The sequence below is a fragment of the Ischnura elegans genome, chromosome 7 (assembly GCF_921293095.1).
Source record: "Ischnura elegans chromosome 7, ioIscEleg1.1, whole genome shotgun sequence".
In the NCBI taxonomy this organism is placed as follows: Eukaryota; Metazoa; Arthropoda; class Insecta; order Odonata; family Coenagrionidae; genus Ischnura; species Ischnura elegans.
Window position 1 is genome coordinate 6,536,489 of NC_060252.1, and position 21,206 is coordinate 6,557,694.

General features: G+C 37.8%; 1 protein-coding gene across 3 annotated transcripts; it reads left to right on the forward strand.

Annotated features, from left to right (window-relative positions):
- The first annotated feature begins 73 nt into the window (after positions 1 to 73).
- On the forward strand, positions 74 to 20,472 carry LOC124162304 (TBC domain-containing protein kinase-like protein). 3 transcript variants are annotated; one of them, XM_046538793.1, is made up of 15 exons: positions 74 to 166; positions 310 to 579; positions 668 to 929; positions 1,053 to 1,296; positions 3,312 to 3,670; positions 5,496 to 5,645; positions 7,366 to 7,483; positions 10,829 to 10,990; positions 11,605 to 11,782; positions 11,974 to 12,180; positions 12,434 to 12,595; positions 12,695 to 12,873; positions 14,690 to 14,835; positions 18,667 to 18,835; positions 19,930 to 20,472. In XM_046538793.1, exons 2-15 carry the CDS (start codon positions 378 to 380, stop codon positions 20,035 to 20,037), a joined length of 2,646 nt encoding a protein of 881 aa, XP_046394749.1. In that variant the 5' UTR covers positions 74 to 166; positions 310 to 377; the 3' UTR covers positions 20,038 to 20,472. The 3 variants fall into 3 exon arrangements, with proteins under 3 accessions (XP_046394749.1, XP_046394747.1, XP_046394748.1); XM_046538792.1 differs by having other exon boundaries at positions 94 to 184; XM_046538791.1 differs by having other exon boundaries at positions 92 to 579.
- The last annotated feature ends 734 nt before the right edge of the window (positions 20,473 to 21,206 follow it).

Below are 21,206 nucleotides of genomic sequence, written 5' to 3' on the forward strand. Positions count from 1 at the left end.
CCGTGAGGAAATCATAGGCACTGCCAATCTATTGTATATATCTGTGCTTGTGACTACCTATTTTGGGATGTAAGGGATGTGGGATGAGTTCATGCCAATGTTGACGTTTGGAGCGTGGTGGGAGGATTCATTCTATTTGATCATAATTTGATCGAGGCGATGGAGGGTAACGTAATTGTATCAAGTAAAGAATTACGATAAGTCATAATTTAAGCATAAGATCGGCATAATTAAGCCATGGCTATACTTATGATGTTGGATTGGATCAGCTGATTGATATTAGTACAATTATACACCGATATATTTTAGATTCCAAGGTGTAGTTCCTTCAATCGAAGCTTGATTTGACTTGAAGCCGCTGTCTCATCAATTATAAAATGTGCCCAGAGAAGAAAAGCTGTGAAATGCAGTTTGGGGCGACTACATTTTTCGCCTTAAGTCATACCGGTGATCTCTGTGGAAGTAATGGATTACCTTTAACGCCGAATTCTATCACTATATATGGTAGGTCTCAAGTTTTGAAGACTATACATCATCCTTATTTGTGTTATTACTTGGACATAATTCGAGGAAAACATGGTGAGTTTTATTGCTTATTGTATGTCAATGTTTAGGGATTAATGACTTGGCATTTTTATTTTTCATTTTGGGAATTTTGGTATTTCAGAGAGGACTATCGTTGTGTCGGAATATCATCAGATGTCTTTAGAAAATTCCAAAGACTATGACCTCATTGTTTCGACGAATGAAGCTGTGAACGCCGCATTTCAAGTTATTCAAGCTCTTGCATTTCTCAATGGTCGTGGAATCGTCCATCGCGCATTATGTCCAGAAAATATTCTTTTTGATGAAAATCTCGACGTTCGACTTTTCAATTATGGCCTGTATTACATGACCGATGGAGGAGCCAATGTTTCATTTCCAATAGGGTAATGTGTTTCATTTTTCAGTTGTATCTGCTTTCTCTACATTTGATTCTTTTAAGGCAGACATAGTTTCCCATTTTTATAAAATTTACTTAAAGTTCTTGACTGTACCTCTGAATGTTTCAGGAGTCCAAAGTACACTGCCCCAGAAGTGTATCTGGCTCGACCAAGGGGAAGTTCCTTGAAGTCTGGACCTAAAGTCGACGTTTGGTCTTTAGGCATAATTATTGCTGAAGTAATTTTTGAGCAATGCTTTTGGTCTGATTTGAAATTACCTCAGATCATTCGAAAAGTCCTCAGCCTGACTCATTGCTCAGGAACGGTTCTCGAGCGACTTGCAAGAGAGCATTGTTGCTTGGAAGTATTGCAGGTACGTATCTATACTGATTTAGTTGGAAATGTCTCAGTATTTGCATGAAACTTGTTGTCACACCATGCGTTTCTTTGTCAGATTGAACATTTTCAAGTGTATCATATTCAATGAAGTTCATCCTTGAACACCGGCTCTCCTTCTACAGCAGGGGAAGGGAAAACGTTTGGGTGTCGAACAATCAAGCATTGTGGGAGAAAGGGTTGTTTTTTAGGGTTGTCGGGGGGAGGGTGTAAAAGGTTCTAGTATGTGGATGCAAAGAGTATTAACAGCAAAGCACATCATGTGGACGCACATCATGTCACGCATCATGACACGCATCGATGCACACCACAACTTATTTCACTGTAGACCTTGGCTTTTTCACTTTGGGTTCGACTTATAATTTATTCGGTGCACAATCTGAGCTGATTTTGTCCATGCTTCTTCAAATTTCTAATGTAGCCCATTTTTTTTCTTTTCTCGCTCTACATCATCACTTATGTTATTCTACGCCTTATTTGTCAATGAAACAAAATTTGTAACATTGCAGTATGCGCTCATATACTATGCTTATAGTGAAGCAGCTTGCGGGATAGTACATTCAAATATATATGTATGCTATTAGGTAATGGTGGGGAGAGTGGTTCTTGTGTAAGACAAGACATTGTCAAATTTCTACGGGAGAGGGGGGGACTGAGAGCAAGGCATAAAGCAAACAAGAATTCCAATCCAATTATACCGCCTTACCCCATACCATGTACCAACCAAATTACATCTTTGAGTGGAATACCTAACCAGAACGTACAGACGTATGACCCAAGTACTCCTACACCAATGTAGCCATCTATGAACTACATACATATAAACCCAAACGAATTGCTTAGTGCTGTGTTGTGCTGAAGGGTATGCATAAATGTTTGGGATAAAAATGATATTTTTTTAATGAATGTCTATCTAATTTGATAATGTTGCTTAAAGAATGATAGTGTCAATGGGGAAGTTGGATTCAGCAGTGGGAAGGATTTTGATGAAATGATTTTAATGAAAGAGCTTCAATTTTGATGTTCTACGTTAAAAAAATGAAAATACCGTATTTCTCTGAATATAGTCCCTCTCCAAATATAGTCCCCCCCCCCCTAATTTTGAGGCTTCAGTTTCGGGAAAAGTTAAAAAATGCGTTTGAATATAGTCCCCCCCCTTTACTTTTACCACGGGCATTTTTGGAAAAAGGGGGGGGGACTATATTCAGACATATACGGTACTCGAAGTACATATTTATTCCCACTTAAATTTTGAAACTCTCCATTAAATCATCAGCTGGACGTGAGCAAAAACAAATGCAAGAAATTGGACCAAAACATTGTATCTCAAGTAGAAAATTTTGAAAGCTTAACTTAAGGCTCTCAAAGTCAATGAGGTTCGATGGTGAGGTAGATAGAAAAGAGGCGAGTTGGTTGTTTTATGGGAAAGGACACGGAGATAGAACATCGGGGGAATGTTGTTAGACCTCATTATTCAGTGGAAAAACCTGAGGTCACTAAGTGTATGCAGACGTTTGAAGGGAGGGAGGATCATCAGTTGGTAATTTTTGAAGGGTGGGATTACAATATTTTAGTGTTGGCAAAGAAGTTATGGGGCCTATTGTGCGCTTCGGAGTATGTCGGACAAGCGGAAGACCAAATGGGTGAACAATAATCCATTAACATAATCCATCAGTTTACAGAATAGAGCTACATAGTTCACTCACGTAGCTGACACGATGGAGGTCTGTGTGGGACTGAATTTTGGAGGCTTTTGGCCATGCCTTTTGTCCTCTGATTGGTTGAATAAAATTCATGTATGTACTGAGTAACCTTCCTTCCATACCCTCACTCTTTTCTCTAATGAACATTTATTTATGTATATCTCTAATTTATCTCTTCCAGCTTATAAGGGAAAGTATGCATAAGCCAATTAGTAGCAACACAACGTATGTAATTACTCTAGTACGTTGCTAGCTTTTTTCTAATCCTTTTAAATTTCATTCCTTTCAGAATCTCGACCCCAACTTGAAGGATTTCCTGAATGCGTGCCTGACGGTGTCTCCCAGGAATCGTCCCACTCCGGCTGAACTGCTCACCCACCCCCTCTTTACTGATCTTGCCGTCGCTCCCGTCATGAAGCTCAACTCGTTCCCACGCTGTGGCGGACACGAGCAGAGGAGTTGGGTGCAAAACTTGAAGTGGCCTCCGTCCCGTATCAGTGACGACCCCACAAAGGAGAAAAATCTCATCGCCCAACGTCAGCCCCAGGAGGTCTATTACCTTTGGCAACTGGCAGGCGGTGATGTCCACTCGGAGCTCAAGAGACAAGGACTCATACAGAGCAAGCCTCCAATCCTCTCCATTGCCAAGTGAGTCTCATGGCCATCCAATTGGTATACACATTTATATAGCCTTAATCTATCTTCACAGTGTACCCAACACCACCCTTACATTTTCTAACACTTAGAGTGGGGGAACGTTTTTATAAATTTTGCATGCCTACTGTGGCATTTACCCAAAACTTTTATTGCTACCTGGATATCTTGGGCACTTTCCCTCACATCAAGGATCACTAATGGCCTTAACTCTATCAGGGCAGCCCTCGTGGCAGGGGGTGTGCCTCCTGCAAAAGGGGTCTCTTCTGCACTGGCTGGCAGCTAAAATCGTTAGCTCCCACAGCCCAAGGGTTAAACATTTCAATTGTCATTTATTTTTCTGTGGGTATTATGATGTATGTGGACAGTGAAGATGTTCTTCATTGAAGCTGTTGTGGGTCATTAATCGTTAATATAAAAACTCATGACTTCAAATGCTTTTCCTGCTGGAGATTGTGATGCATTCTAGGCATCCTGCAAAAGGGCAAATGTTCGGCCAATCAGAGCGCTCGGCTCTAAGTTTCTGTTGTTAAAAAAATGGTGCATTTTTGACCTAAGCATCATTAGTAATTTTGGCTAAAAAACAGTCATCAGCTCTCCAGGGTTACAATTTCATGACACAATTTTTCTCCACACGGTGAGGCTGGAAATTTATGGTTTAAATTCCGTTAATCGTCATAATTGCTGTGTGGATCACAGAATCAAAAAATATGGTGACTATAATTGTAGGTAAATAAATAATGGTGAATCAGAATTAAGTTTTTTGTCTTTGAAAATTTGAAACTTGAGTGCATAATTTATGAGAGAAGAGAGACAGTGAAACTTTTATTAACAAATCACATTAGTAATATCAGCTTGAGGAGGCAACTTGTGCTCCGTGTCATGATTTGATCTGAGAAGGAAAGTGACTGAACAAGGTACCCTGATTCATACTTAAATATTTAACACTTGAACAGCACTCCTCGGACAAGTTGACGACTAATCATTGAAATGAATTTCACCTGATATAAGTTTGGGGAGTCAAACACAATTTTACTTCACTCATTGGTTTATAAATGATCCTATTCTACTTCTATTACTCCCCATTTCTGTGTCTTGCTTGGCTCTTAGGTGACGGTATAGTTGTGAAAGAATGTGTATCTTATTGAAATCAGCCAATTAATAGATTTTTGTTTCCAGGTAGTGAAAATGATTTGCTATGCTTCTAAGTAATAATTTATTTATTTATACAAAGTAATCTTAATAAACATTTTAAGTACTGGAAAAAGTATTAAATATAAAAAATTACAAATCTCATGAATATACTTTTCTATGTGCTAGGAAAAAGTAGAAAAATAATGTTTTAAGTGTAAGGACGAATCCCTGTGATTGTTGTTGCTGTGAGAATACTGACGTTGCTGAATAGGTGGAAACTTATGGTTTGAATCCCATTATTATTATTTTCCCTGCACTGCTACAATGATCACTGGGTTTCGTCCTTTACTTAATTCGTCATGACGAATAAGGACGACCTTTCGTCCTTATTCTTTGAATATTAGTTTTTTACGTTTTCATGGTATGTGGCAAAGTATAGTTAGTCATCAGATTTGTTATTTTATATTTTAAATACTTTTTACAGTTTTAAAATTTTTTGTTGATACAAAGAGTGCTTTATGAAAATTGATGCATATTTGGATCTGAGAAATGAAAATAGATATTTATGTGGGAATCTAGTCAATTGCCTAATTTGGGAAACTGCATCTGGTCGATAAAAAACATCATTGACATACCTAGTTTTCTTTATTCTCTGTTTTATTGTTTCATGATTTTATTTTTCCAGTCTAATGCTTCTGGAGGGAACTGTATTTGGTCAGAAACGTGACTCGACGTGCCTTTTGGACAATCGTGTGGTGCAACTATCGTTGGACGGACTGAGACAGCGCCTCTCTCACCTTCTGCCCGATTCATTTTACCCTCTGGTGGAGGCTGGGTGAGTTTCAGGGCCGAATGGCGACTCCGTTCTGGTCAATGCATCACTCTGTGCAAGAGTATTCAGAGCGTTTGTGGGTCCAATGAAGAGAAAATCTAAAGCCTTCTCTATCACAAATCCTCAAGGCCATTTCAGATGTAAAATTTAATTATGCCTTTTTTCTTTTCCATTGTTTTATTTAATCTATTTCTTACAAGTTACTTGGATACCACATTCTTACACTGAAGCCATGAAGATACTCTAATTAAAGAGTTAAATGTTGGCTGAAGGCTGATGAGTTAGATTTTTTATTCTATAAAGTAATTTGAAAATGTAAAATTTAATGGATTAGTAGAGCTCTAATGCCTTTTGGAGAGTCAATGAGGGGGTAGTAAATATAGTTTTACTAGAACATTAATGTATTGCGACTGCGGATGAACTTAACCCATCCACCCATGTTTGTCCTTCCTCCAGAATGCGTCGTCAACCTCCTTTTCTCTGATCTACTATTCTAATAACACCTTTGGTAACACTAAGGTTTGTTTAGGTTAGTATTCTTATCAGTCTGATGACCAGGCCTTATGGATGTAGAAAGGTAAGTTCTTTTTTTTTTTTTTTTTGATGGAAGGAGTTCGGCTACTCAAGGATCACTGAAATTCCCAGGGCTGAGTGGGGGAGGTGTTGGCAGGCATGGGGAACGCATGGAGGGTACCAGTTGGGAATCTGGGTCGTTTCTCTCTCTCACAGTATGTGTGGAAGGAAAATATGAGTAGATTCATAAATGAGGCTCACTCACCCTCTGCCAAATTCATTTTTCCCTCTGGTGGAGGACGGGTGAGTCTGGCTAATGTGTGGTCAATGGGACAGAGAGATGCATTGATGACAGCATTGCATGATGCACTGACTGCAACTATCTGTGCTGTTACTAAATTTTAATTAAAAACAGCAGTAGTTGGCATGTAGTACATATGGCTATTTGCCTGCAATCGCCTCTCTGCCTGTGATGGTGCTGACATCATTAGCCGTTGGATTTGAATTTGGACGGATCTGAATTGATTGTGTGTGCTGATAAAGAAAAGCTTTTTATGATATTTCTAACTTTCCAGAAATTTACCACTCTCTTAGGGACCAAGGATATCACCCATGATTATTGAAAGTTTGAAGACCTTGATGGGGTAAAAAATCCTTTTTAAGCTGTTTGAAGTTTTCATAGTTTCATACCTAAGCCACATGTTAGCCTCTTGTCATTTGAATATTCTAACCATGTAAATATTGAATTTAGAATTCAAGCATCAGTACTCCTTTCATTGTGGTGTACTTATTTCATATGACTGACGTACACATTAATATCAACTTTTGGTGACTATGATTTTGTATTTTAATTCTCTCGACAAAGTTTCCTTTTGTTGTATGGGTTCAGTTATTTTCCCACTCATTTTTGTGCACACTAGATTGTTTAAAAAAAAAGTATGCTCCGTTATATATCATTCAGTTTAACAATTTTCTACAAAGTGGAGGTTTGGTTGGAAGTGTAGGAGGAAGGAGTGGTAGGTAGGTTTGCGAGTATCATCCAGCTGTCATGAAGTTTATGAGAGTGAAATTCTTTCCACATTTTTCCGAACATTTGAGCTCCGATTTTTGTGGAATTTTGAATTTTACAAAATCTATATTATTTGTAGCATTCCATCAACAATTTGAGTGCCTTTTGCAATCTGATAGTATTGTCTTAAAATGTTTACAGTTCTCCGGAGAAGACGAAGAGCGACCGTTCTGGAGCCGCCTCATTGCCACTTGTGATTCGAGAGAAAGACACCGAGTACCAGTTCCATCGAATTGTTCTCTACGAGAGATTGCTCAACGTAAGTGCCACATCACCCACAAAGCATCATTTTCTCCCTATCCTATGGGCTATGCAACCTCCACTGCAAGTAGTATGTCACACGTGTCGCATGTACTCCAGATAAGCTCTGACAGCCATTCCACCTCAATAGGATGGCTTCCAATTTTTCTTTCTCGTCTCTACAGAAATTTCATAATGCTTGGAGTACATATTTGCCACTGTTAGATTTTCCATTAATGATTACTATATTGTATAATTTAATAAATTATGAAAATTTCACTCTCTCAAAAAAAAAAAAAAAAAAACGATTTGCTCTTGTGGAGCATCATGGGGGATATGCATGTGACGTAGATGATGCTTTTCACCCCCTGCTGAACCTCAAAATAAGCAAAATTTTTGTCCTGAAGTGAAGGAAACTTACCCGTTCTTTCCTAACTAGAGTAGCACCAATTAATCAGATGAATTCGAATGACTAGTTAGGAGTGGAAAATATCCTGAGAAGATTTCTGAGAAAGATTCTGAAAAGTGAAATGTGGCAAATCAACTGTTGAGAAGCACAACTGTAAGGAAATTGAGTTTCTCTTGAATGCCAAGTCGTAAATGACACATTGTAAATAAGCGGTTTCATTTTTGTCAAATGATGGATGCAAGAAAACAATATACGAGGACAGTGATCTGCATGCGATCAGTGTGGAAAAATGATACTTCTGGGAATAAATACATGAAAATAGCTTTAAGGTCCATCATTTTGATCAGAATTTGTGCTTGGTTATTCAAAAGTAAGCAGTAAAACTATTTTAAAAATAAATTTTTATCTCATCTCTGCTCATTTTCATCTTTTAACTATTTGGCTAAACATTGTGCCTTCAATTGTATTAATTCTCATGCCTAGAATTCTGCTTGCCATATAGCGATGATTTTGGTCTATTTTAGAACTTAATATTAGAGATGTGCGAATAGTATCCGCGAATACTCGAATACCTCGAATATTAGAAAGTATTCGATATTCGAGGTTTCGAATAGTTATGCGAAAAGTACCGCCTCGAATACCTCGAATACTTTGAATTTCGCGTCATACACTATCGCACGCACGTCGTTGGTAGTTGACTCGGAAAAATGTAGAGAACTGTAGTCATTTAGTGCTCGCAGCGCCGTTTTACGCAAGTTGACGAATTACCTCAAATTCGTGGATTTTAGCGGTGAAAAGAGTTCGTCGAGGGGAACCGAAAATGGTCGGGTGAAAAAATCCGAAAATCCCCGATTCCCCCAACCAGGAGAACCTCAGTGCCGTGGGATAGCAACCTTAGGGCATTTCCCACGATCCGCTATCCCCCTCCATTCAGCACTCGCCTCACTCACTCTGACGCTTTCCTCTTCTCCGAAATCAAACAAAAGTTCCCAGCTCGCGCAGGGATCGCATTGCGAAGACCCCTGCTTCGAAAAAAATATCGAGTTACGAGAACAATAAAAACGTGTTTCACGCCCTCCCCCATTTTCTCACACACTGACCTTTTTCTGGCTACCTGCTTCGAAGTTCCCCATTTCTGGAGGTCAACTGCTGTGTGAGTACCGTGGGATACATATTAGCGCATTTCCCAAGATCCGGTATCCCTCTCCATTCAGCACTAGCCCCCCCTCTGAGGCTTTCCTCTTCTTCGAAATAAAAAAAAGGTCACAGCTCGCGTAGGGATCATATTACGAAGACCTTAGCTTCGAAAAAATACGCGAGAACAATAGAAACGTTTTTCGGGCCCTCCCTTTCCTCCCCCACTGACCTTTTTTTTTCCTACCAGCTTCGAAGTTCCCCATTTCTGTGGAGGTCAACCGCTGCATGAGTCATCTATTAGGACAAAAGGGTGTCTAGGAATGACTTTCGTCAATTGATGTTACACCTTTATTGAATTGAAATATTAGTAATGTGCGCGTAATTTCAAAAAGAATAAGACCAAACACGACGTATTTCTGAGTTTATTTAAGCATTTTACGCAAAGAAATAAATGTCAAAACACGACGGAGACTTAGCATTCTGGCGAAACTCGATATGAGCAGCAGAGCTTCTCGGAAGTTGATGCGGTATTTTTTTCCGAAAGCATATATCAAGTTACAATTAACGAGTGGTGCTATAAATCTTTATTGTTACAATCCCAGTCAAAGGGATATTTTCTCAGAATATTTGGTTTCTCCCTGATAGCAATTCCAATTCATCTTCTTATCTCGTGAGAACTACCAAAGATGGACTGAAAATAATTGAAGAAAATCCGGTGGAAAAGAGCTTGTATTTTGCAAAATGCCTCAGATTTTCAGCTAGCACTTGTCAGCAGAAGTGGGGGTAAAGCGATGTTAGTTGAATTAATTATATGCCCAATTGTTTCCATAAAATTAAAATATTCATTAATCAGCTAAATTCCTGTTCGAATCATTTAAAGGAAATCAAAATTACTCCCCAAAATCTTGTGTTGCCTGCTGCATAGGCAACCGAGTCAAACATTCCAGCATTCATCATTTAGTATTCGAGGTATTCGAAATTCGAGGTATTCGAATATTCGAGCAATGATTTAATATTCGAATTCGATATTCGAATTCGAGAAATCTGCTATTCGACCCATCTCTACTTAATATGTTTTAAGACTGTGAAGAAAGGGAAAATCGGCTTTAGTCCATTTTCTACTAGTAAATTTAATGATTGTCAGATAACTTTTCTCAAATATTCCATCTCATCCTCTGTCAAAACTTTTCCTTATTTAAATATATCCAACCAACTCTTCCAAAAATAGAATTTGTTGTGATTCTTAAGTATATTTTTGTGAATTTACGAACATGTACATTTTTCTCCCACTTGGTGTACTCATAAGCAATACATATTATATAGGCATTGAAAAAGGCCTATGAGGGTAGTGAATGCTCCTGAATGTTGTGACAAAAGCTGTAGCTTTTACAATAGAGGATGTTTTTTGCTAATATTCGTTATTAATTTTATTGATCAAACGACTAAATAAGTGAAATACTTTACTCTGTAAACGGAAGTTTTTAGATGAAAATTAGGTGTTACAAGTTTTATGTCAACTGATTAATTTGTGGCAAAAAATGAGATAAATTTTTGATTCAGAGTGGTGAGGGAGAATTAAAACATAGCACATGTATGTATTTGAATTATGGATAATTGCTGAATAAAAAGCATACTTTTATATTCTAGGAGTACCTCACAAGAGTATTTACATGACTGTACTTTTGGTTGTCCGCAGGGATACTTTTTTAGCTTTTTCATCTGTTTTAAATCAAGTATTTGATCTTTTGACTTCTACTGATACTGTGCTGTAATTGGAGCTCTACTCTATAGGTACATATATGTGTATACTTTGTGCAGGGCTATCCTTACAAGAAAGCAGCCATAGTGAAGGAGGCAAGGCGTGACATCCCGCCGATGCTGCGCAGTGAGGTGTGGGCGGCTGCTCTCGAGGTGGATGGCAACGTGGAGGGAAACTTCATCGCTATCGACAAAGAGACCCCCACTCCTACTGATCGACAGGTGTGCATATCTGTGACCTAAGGTTTGCTGTTACAAGTAGAACCAACGTGTTTATGGAAACTAGGACTTATTTGTGAATTTTCCTTGATGGGAAAGATTGCATATATTCCACGTTAGCTTATTTACAAAGTATGGTTAAAATAAAATTTCACAAGGACATAATGAGAAACATGTGTCACCATCAAAAAAATTCCTATTTGGAGTTAATCTACCATTTTTCATTACTCGAGGAGAAAAGAAAGTGAGAAAAAGTGGCAAAAATATATCCAACTGCACCTCCATTACCACATTACATACTGAATAAGATATGATTGGAAATAGTCAAAGAAAAACCTTAAAATTAAAAATGAATAACCAATATCTAATTTATGACTTGCATCAGGAATTCTGCAAATTATGCTATAAAGTTGAAAATAAATACTCATCTAATGAATAAGAGCAGCCACTCTAACCATATGAAATATGTTTTTGTTATCTTGATAACTTCACATGATATAATTGCGTAGAATTGGAAGCCAGCCATGGTCATCGTGGCGATGTTACTTCATATGACAAATGTTGTAATGTTTGTTCCACAATTTCAAAGCGTAATGATGAATATTTTGTCATTGCAGATTGAAGTGGACATCCCAAGATGCCACCAGTACGATGAACTTCTGTCATCGAGCGAGGGTCATCGGAAATTCAAGCGAATCCTTAAAGCGTGGGTTGTAAGCCATCCAAAGTATGTGTATTGGCAGGGGCTGGACTCGCTCTGTGCCCCCTTCCTGTACCTCAACTTCAACAATGAAGGTAGTGTATGCATTTGAATGTTAAAAAAAATGCTTTTTCAACTCGCATGACCAAGGGACGTTCCTGGATAAAACAAAATGTGATTTTCGGTACACCTTGGCTGCTCTCTATGATTTTTACACTGCTTTCTCTCGAGTTTATTTACCACTTTTCAGGGCCTATTAGTATTTTAAATCTTTGTTTCATTTCAGCTCTGGCCTATGCTTGTCTCTCGGCATTCATCCCAAAGTACTTGCACAACTTCTTCTTGAAAGACAACTCGGCTGTCATCCAGGAATACTTGGCCAAATTCTCCCACCTGATTGCATTCCACGATCCAGCCCTGGCCAATCACCTCAGCAGCATCAATTTTGTACCCGAGCTCTTTGCTATCCCATGGTTCTTGACCATGTTCTCACGTGAGGATAACGATGATAATAATTTATAGATCATTCAACCAACAGTTTGTGGAATAGATATTGCCATAATATTTATTTTTACATTACTAATTCATAAAATGTTGGAATGTAATGCGAGAAGTGCCTATTCAAGCTAAATATTTTTGCTCACTGATTTGCATGCTTTGATGACTAACTGCATAATTGGATGACTTATTTCTTGATTATGTAATGATTACGCTCTCTATTGCATGTTCTTTTACAATCATTTCAGATGTTTTCCCTCTGCATAAGATATTTCACTTATGGGACAAACTTCTCCTTGGTGACGCCTCGTTCCCATTGTTTGTCGGTTTGGCCGTGCTTCAGCAACTACGAGATACGCTCCTCACTTCGGGATTCAATGAGTGCATTTTACTCTTCTCAGATTTACCTGGTTAGTCATAAATCTATAAACATGTAAATAATTATGTATTACATTTATGTATGTATTCTTGTTGCCTTTTCACATTATGTATTTGTTTGTCTGTTCCAGAGATTGATATTGAGAAGTGTGTCACGGACTCGGTGGACTTTTTCTGCATCACTCCTCGCAGTGTGACTTATCGTCAGCATGAGTTGAAGCAATTTGACTGCAAACCAGATCTCTCCCCTGACTCACAGAAAATTGGTGGCAGGTCTTTGGACCACGAATGCCCCGTAAATCCAGAGCTGGTGAGAGTCAATGGCTATGCATTGTGTTTGTTCATTAAGAAGGAATCTTTTATGCTCTGAAATAATTGAAATTTTATTGATTCAGTTTTGCAGTCTTCTTATTTAATTTATTTTAATCTTTTTTGTATCTTATTGCCTTTTTATATTTTTAAAAGTCAAATATTTAAAAATAAGATTAATATAGAGTCAAATCTCGAAATTGCAATCCTTCCTGAGATGAAGTGGTTTCTTGTAAAAATTTATTTGCATGCATTAAAATGCATATTGCATGTTTGTTGATTTTGTATTGACTGGATAATATTGTATGAAATGTTTTGAGTATCATTTGTTGATCAAGAGATCACCATTAGAAAACTATTTTATTCAAGAGTCAAGGCCATGTTGAGCTGATGTCATAAACAGTCGACTGTCGTTATTACGAAGTTCATGGGACTGAAAAGCAGGAGTTTCGTAATAATGAAGTTCGTACGAATGTTTCGTTTAGGAATCGTTGAAAAGAAAGCATTGTTTGCCAAAATTTCTTGTCTCTTCAATCTCCCGCACTTATAATCGCACTGCGGCGGAATAGCTTCAGAGTCAAGTGCATTATATATGTATGTGATTAAATTACACACAAATATGTAAAAACAAGCACATTTGTTTCATTTTCTCTGTAGAGGAATGATGCATCACACAATCAAGGGTTGATATCTTCCCAAATACAGTAATTCCATCGATATACGAACAAGATGCATTCTGAGACCATGCTCGTTAGTTGATAAACCTATGCAAGGCATCGAAAAGTACGGTTATCCTGTAGAACGCAACACTGCATCACAATTGTGCGTTAACTCACAAACTTATCTAGCGGGGTGTGCAATGCAGCCGGAGCTGAAAAAATCGCTGTGCTCAGGAAGGAAGAACGTGCAAAATGCTGAACAGTTCCTGACTTCACATTGGAATCAGTGATATGTACTTTGTCCAGGTTATGCCCAAAGTGTAAGTTCCTCTACGCCACTCTGAATCACATTGGCCGACATGAAAGGTGCCAAATATGTCAATTTTAGGCACGCTTGAATTTTTCGAATGCTCGTATCTGTGAAAGTTCGTGAATCGAATGTGCGTAGGAAGAGTACTAACTGTTCGTCCAATTTATGAGCAGTTATAATGATATCTTTACGCAAATTTGCCTTTTCGATGGCAAAATTTGTACATTTTGTGCTGAGCGCAGTTTAAATGCTCCGCCGACACCCACCCACCCCTTGAAGCACGTGAGCGACTGGCCAGCTGCTAGTTGGCTGGGACTCTACGTGGCCACGAACTACAAGTGGGCGTGGGCAAGCTACATCTCCGCCACTATATGTCTTATTCCTTGATTTATTATTGTTCTACAACATAATTATTTAAAATATTATGTATTTTATAATATAACTGTGTTTCATCGTCATTTTATCGTCATCTACCTCATTATGAAAATTAAAAATAGACGCAACAAAATGCGATAAACTTTTATTGAAAGTGCGATAAAATAAAAATGAAAGTGAGATTTTCACATATCTCTACTAATTAGTCACTCAAGGAGCTTGTGCTTCAATATTCCACCCACCCCCCCTTATTAATTTTCTTCTGGTAGTTTTGGATAAAATAGGGGAGAATACGTTTGGACTTAGGCAGTGGTTTTTTCATTAGCAAAAGTAGTGCAGTTGTACATTTGATGCAGGAGATTGAATGTCCTAGTAGTTCACGCGCGCACAAATTAAAGGGGGAATAATATGAGTGTGTATCGTCCGCATGTTTTTTTCATGGATGTCTATGTGTCTGATTGAATATTTTCCAGGAGATGAGTCCAATTCCGATATCAGTTCTTCAGAGTGAGTGCTGTGCTCGTGTGAGCGGTGCTGAGCTGATAGAGTTGCTCGATTTGGAGCACGTGAGATTTTCCAGACCCAAGGTGACCGTGGTCGACATTCGAAGTGCGGAGGAGTATCCTTTTTATCTCACACATTCATCTGTTGAAGATAGATTCCAAAGTCCATTTTGCAAGACTGTGGAATGAACTATTTTTTTTTAAATGTTTGGGGCTAGAATACGATAGCTGTTACTTTGATTTTTTACTTTTAATTGGGGTTCAGTTATTCAGTTCTCAGTTCCCTTAGTTCTCAAACTAAGAAGTGTGAGCGGAACTGAAATGGTTTACAAGCCAAGTTTAAAACCTTACTCTTACTATAAACGAAGGCCTTGTTTTAACCCTTTCGCTGCTGTGAACTTACCTTTTCCTCTTCCCTGCTATGCGCTTCTGCCGCATGTGACGAGTAGGTTTCCTGAGAGTGAGCAGCAGTATGAGGGTTGAATCCTGGTAAAATATGTTATTTATATGCATATGATTTATTGTAGAATTTATGAGGTTATTACTTAAAAGGAAATATGATTAGTGCTGCATTTATCTCCATCGCCAAAAATCTCGGGAGGCAAAGAGAATATTACATCATATTTAGTAAATTCACTGATATGACCAATACACTTTGTATGGTATTTATCCTAAATTCATTGAAACTACATCTAACACAACATCCCATCATCCTACTAAGCACAGTTCTCACATTCCCCTCTATTCAGGATCTATAACTCCCTATTATCTTCAAATTGAGTGCTGTTATGGATCCAATTGCTTGTGAGGTAACTGGGAGGTATTTGCTTTTTTATTTATGATTTATGCATTTTTCCAATCACTTCGTATAGCAGTATAAATTAATTAATAGTGCAAAATGGAAGTCTTTTTATTACTTAACTGCATTGATTGAATGAAATGTACAAGAAATACTGGTCCTCCTAATTGCCTCTGGTTCATTAGGAGTTGCTTGTGTAAACAACAAAAACAAAAAAACTGGTGGATGAAGACTTCCCTAATTTCACAATCATTCTCAAAATCATGAGATTTTTAATTAACCATGTCAAAAAGTATTACAACTTTCTTCTCCTAATTTTCCAACAATAAAATGTTACTATGTGACTGCGTAGATTTCCGCGGTGTTCAGGTTCCAATTTCTCCATATTTCCGGTGCAACCGCGTCGGTTTGTTGTCATCACCAACAAACCGACGCGGTTGCACCGGAAATATGAAGAAACTGGAATAAAATGTTACTCTTTTCTCTTAATTCAGAAATACTTAGCACCTGAGGTATCTCCATCACAGTGCTAGTTCACGGCCAACAGAATGAAATAGCTGTGTTTTATATAAACAAATATTTGTTGTTCTCATCGATTATTCAATATATAAAGTCAATTGTCTGTGTTTTTTTGAGCATGAAGAAATTTTAAACGAAGTTGTGACATTCATATTGATGGATTTTGTATATTTCTATTCCATATTGACTGATTTGGAACTTAACTGGACTCTGTTGGTATTAACATTAGAACTATGTATGTATCAAATTTCCATTGATAAGCAAAAAATGAAGAATTCTAGAAAGAAAAATATATCTACTTCATATTCAAACAGGATGCATTGAATGTCAAGTGGCTTCCATTGACACAATGATTTCTTCTAAACGAACTTCTGAGGATTTTATCTTTGGGCATTAAATATACGTAGTTTAACTGTAATTTTTGAAATGTGCCTGTCCATTTTTGTTTGCAAGGTCCCATCCTCGGGCAACATACGGAGATTAGTAGCTAGGCAGACTCCTCACTGCAAATGTAAATGAAAAACATTCAGTTCTGTCCTTTGTTTATTTTGTGAGCTATTGGAGTAGCGACTTTGGGTGGGGGAGGTCCTTAGCAATCCTCTTTTGCGATATTTGCCCCAAATTGTCAGTTATTCTCTTCACTTTGGAAAGATATTTGCTGTGTACGAAGTTTGGGCATTTTTTTGAATCGTGCCTCTGTCCACATTGTAAGTTGGTACATACCATCCCGGGGTATGAGAAAACTTATCTTGACCAGAACCCCTGTCATAGCTCCATTCCGAGAGCCACCTCAGGCTTTGAACTCTGTGGCACCCAGGTTTTCCCCAACGGTTTGCCCGTAGCCCTGCTGTAGCCTACAACATACGGTCAGTCACTTTACCCTCTTGGATAATTTTGCACCTCCTGGCGTGAAACAATGTAAAGCAAAAAATAGAACGTTTGTGATTTGTAACTTTAAAAGTGAAAAGTTTCGTACTGGCCTCATCTGAAATAGATCGAATAATAATAATAATAACATTTATTGTTCTTGGAAAAATTGTCCATTAAGAACATAAGATGAATATTACATACAGAAGAGATCACAAAATAAACTTGTACAAAATATATCAAATATTTCCGAATGGAATTCAGCACAACTAACACATCAGGGCATAGAAATGAAATCTTGAAGTTAACTCAATCAATCATAGCAAGAAAACCTAAGTCACGCATACCCATCACAGCATTTAGGGTAGAACATGAAAAAATAATTAAATAACTAAATAAGTAGAACATGAATAATGATAAATCATTTACTCCAACAAATATGGCATTCGATTTCAAACAGACCTGAGGTTAATGTTATAAAATATTAATTATGAATAGTTGAAATCTCAATGACGAATAAATAAATGCATACTACTTAACAAGTTTAAAAACCAGTAAACATGTACTTTCCAGTAGCATGGACATAAATTTTTAAACATGCTAATGGTATTGAAACTGCGATATATTATGTATTTCACATTATTCAAGAGATTGCAGGTATTTTTTTTTGCACCATCACTTATTGCTCCCAAACCCACATCTATACAAACTAAAAATATTTATAAATGGTAACCACAGGAGTAGGCAGACACATTACAATGAAAAATAATACAAGAGCACAAAATGAGGTCATACATTTTCGAGGGTTTTGATGAATTGGAGAAATCTATGCTTGAAAGAAGACCGAGACATAGAATCTTTTACATTCTTTGGAATGCTATTCCACAGACGTGCTCCGACTACAGAAAATGATTTTTCATTGGTGGTGGTTCTGTGTCGGGGGGTGATGAGGAAATCTGGAGCCATTCTTGTCAAGATTTGAGATTTTTTATCTCTGACCGAAGAAAATAGCTTTAGGTAGCTTGGCTGATCAGTATTGAAAAGAGAGAAGAGGTATATACCAAGCAGGTACTTTCTCTTGGCTTTTGCTTTCAACCAACCAAGACGGTTGAAGTGGGGGAAAATGTGATCATCCTTTTTTATATTAAAGATAAACCTAATGCACATATTTAATGAGCGTTGAATCTTAGCACTGTGCTCTTCAGTCAGTGGCGGATACAGATGGGGGGCGCAGGGGGCGCGTGTCCCCCCCTTGCGGGTCCGCCCGTATTACCGAACATTGCAAAACCACAATTGTAACTTTTTTATATCATAAGATGGCATTATCTTTTACATGTTTACTATCATTTTAAATAAAATTTTCTTATACTTTGGCTGTGACTTGACTGTGATCTTTTATTACCATAAAAGTAAAGACAACTCAAGATATGTTGCGCCCCCCCCCTTGAGTTTTTTCTGTATCCGCCACTGTCTTCAGTTAGATCCTGATACCTTTTCGGACCGGGCACAAAATATTGTTTCATATCGGATCATATCACTGGTAATGGCTTAAGTAGTTTGAAGATGTTCTAAGGAAGCGGTTGGTTCCAAAACTTGTCTGAATTGACTTGTGCTGCTTTAGAATTCACAGCTTCAAGTGTTGCATGATGTCTTCTATAGGCAAATTTCATGTAATGTACAAATAGTATGATCAAAAGTGTGATAAAGTAAGTTGTGTCGTTGGTATCCACATGTATACATGGCCTTGACTGTTTGTGATCAGATACAACAGGGGTGCCATTCCTGAAAGTATCAGCATTCCATTTTCCAGCATAACTGCTGATGAAGATGGCAAAGCAGTGATACCACTTGCTAAGCTGGTGCAGCTACAGCATTTCAGCAAGGGAAAGATCTTGGCTGTGGTTGGCACTCGTGGAATCAATCCTGCCGAGGTGTGTACTGCACCTCTCCATTCTTCAACTGTCTTTGCACCTTTGTTTTTCCACTTATGAATTTCGTTTTCACACTTTTACTCTACACTGATTTCTTTTGAAGAATTTGAGGGTTGATATTTTATCCTGGAAACTCCAGGCATTTATTGTTGGCATTTTGTTGTCATTATTGATAGACTTACTATTCTCATTGACTGTGATCATGAAGCAATGAAAGCTATCTGTCAAAATGAGTGTAAGAATGTGAATTAATGTGACTCAAAGTTGGGAAAAATGTAGGAGGGAGAGAGAGTCAGGGCGAATGCTGTTATTCTTACGTTGATTAGTCTAATGGGATGTAAGAAAACATTTTCCTCAGCTTTGAAGCCCCCTATCCTGTTACTTCACTGCTTGGTGGTATTTCCTGTGGGGAAGAGTGCCTACCTAGTAGTATGAAAGATTTAGGATCTTGACCCATCCTGCCCTTTACCCATCTTTGTTGCAGAAAGAAATAAGAAAACTCAAATCAATTATTTCTCTATGCCTTAGTGAGCTATGTACTGTGAACATGTACTGGATGCCGCCTATCGTCCCTCTGCAGAACTATTTAATAGCATACTGCCCGTCACACATAGCGTTGAAATTGATTTGATTTGTTTATTAGTTGCCTCTCCAGAGTTTCCTTTTCAATTCCATATTACCCATGCCATGTTATTATTCAGCAGTAGGTGAATTTTTTCTTCCTTGATTGATGGTTCAGGCCAACAAAATACGAATGAAAAACAGATGAAGAAAATGACTGCATGCATACAACACTGCTCGTTCCAAAGTCTCACGCCTATTCTCCCATTAATTCAAAATCAACATGCTAATTTTCCCAATTTTCCAGCCAAATTTTGCTCTAATATTTTCTACGAGAGCCATCATTGGCATATTGGGGTTGAAATATCTTGCCAAGTGCTCCCCACAGTTTATAATTTATTTCTATAAATGTAATTGCCTTTACAAATCGGCCTTTTCATATACTGGTGGTTAAGAGTATGGAATTCTTAATGCATTTAATGATAAATATTTTCTCGAAATTCTGCAGTAATACGTGTTTGTATTTTTTTTAGTTTGGAAAGATTCTTGTTCGTCATGGATTCCCGCGAGTGGTGTCCCTGCATGGTGGAATCGAAGTGCTCAGGTCCAGTCGACTGCTGGTTGTTCCGGCTTCCATTTGACTGGAGAGCAAGTTAACACGTGGTTTTCAGATGCATTACAAGTCTTGCTATGGTGCAGGAAATATTCCATGTATTATTTATCGTGAATTACCTGAGTTTTATTTTTTATATACAGGTATGTATATATGTACTATATTATGACTACTTCTTGTGCAATACTCTTCTGTATTGGGCAGTAGATATTCCATTTATTCTATTTATTATGAATTACTTGAGTAAATTTTGTATATATGTACTAACAGGTAATTACCATTTGTTTATATATATTCTATTGATTGTGCTTTACTTGAGTTAAATATTGTGCATGTCATAGCTGTTGGGGCTATGTTTATTTTCTGTGGGTTTTTAAAACTCTTTAATTGCATACCTTGAATATGCAAACATGTACAAACCATAGATGTGATCAATTCAATATTAAAGTTGATACTTGGGTTATTTGTGCCTTGAGTGATATCCATCTACGTACGTCCGTGGTGATGCAGAGCCTCTCACAGTGAATGCCATTTGGGGTTAGGTGGAAGAGGGGACTTTCCAGTCTCAACCTCGCCCGAATAAAGGCATTTTATTATTATTATTATTATTATTATCTAGTACACTGCATTTGCTCCTCTAGTCGCTTTTATGTTGCTATTTTTGTAGCAACTTTTACTGCATTCACCAAGGGTCATGACTTTTTGTGCACACGGTGGGGACTATTAGACACAGTGTGTGCAATATCATATGTTGCAGAGGAGCATTGTTGTGGGCAATAATATGCACAATTTACAGGTGTCAATGACTTCATAAACCACTAACATCACAACATAGGGAGCAACTCGTGGCACAAAAAAATGAGTCGCACAGTATACAATCATACCAACATCACCGACTTGTGGCTGATAGCGACACAGAATCTTCTTCGAACATCAGTTGCTCTTCTAATTAGTTGAGATTTGCCATTTTTGTTTTACAAAGTTTCACAAATTCTCTCTGGGCTTTGAATTTCTGTGCAAGGTAGTGAATTATTAATTTAATCTCAAAGCATTTGTCTGCTGGGGATAATTCATTTAAAGTTTTATCCAATGGCATCTACAAAATATCTTGTAAGAATCTAAGTGGAGTGTGATTCACAGGAGGGTCGTTTTTAGGACAATGTGTGAGATCCATGGTTGGGTTGAGTTGTCCATATG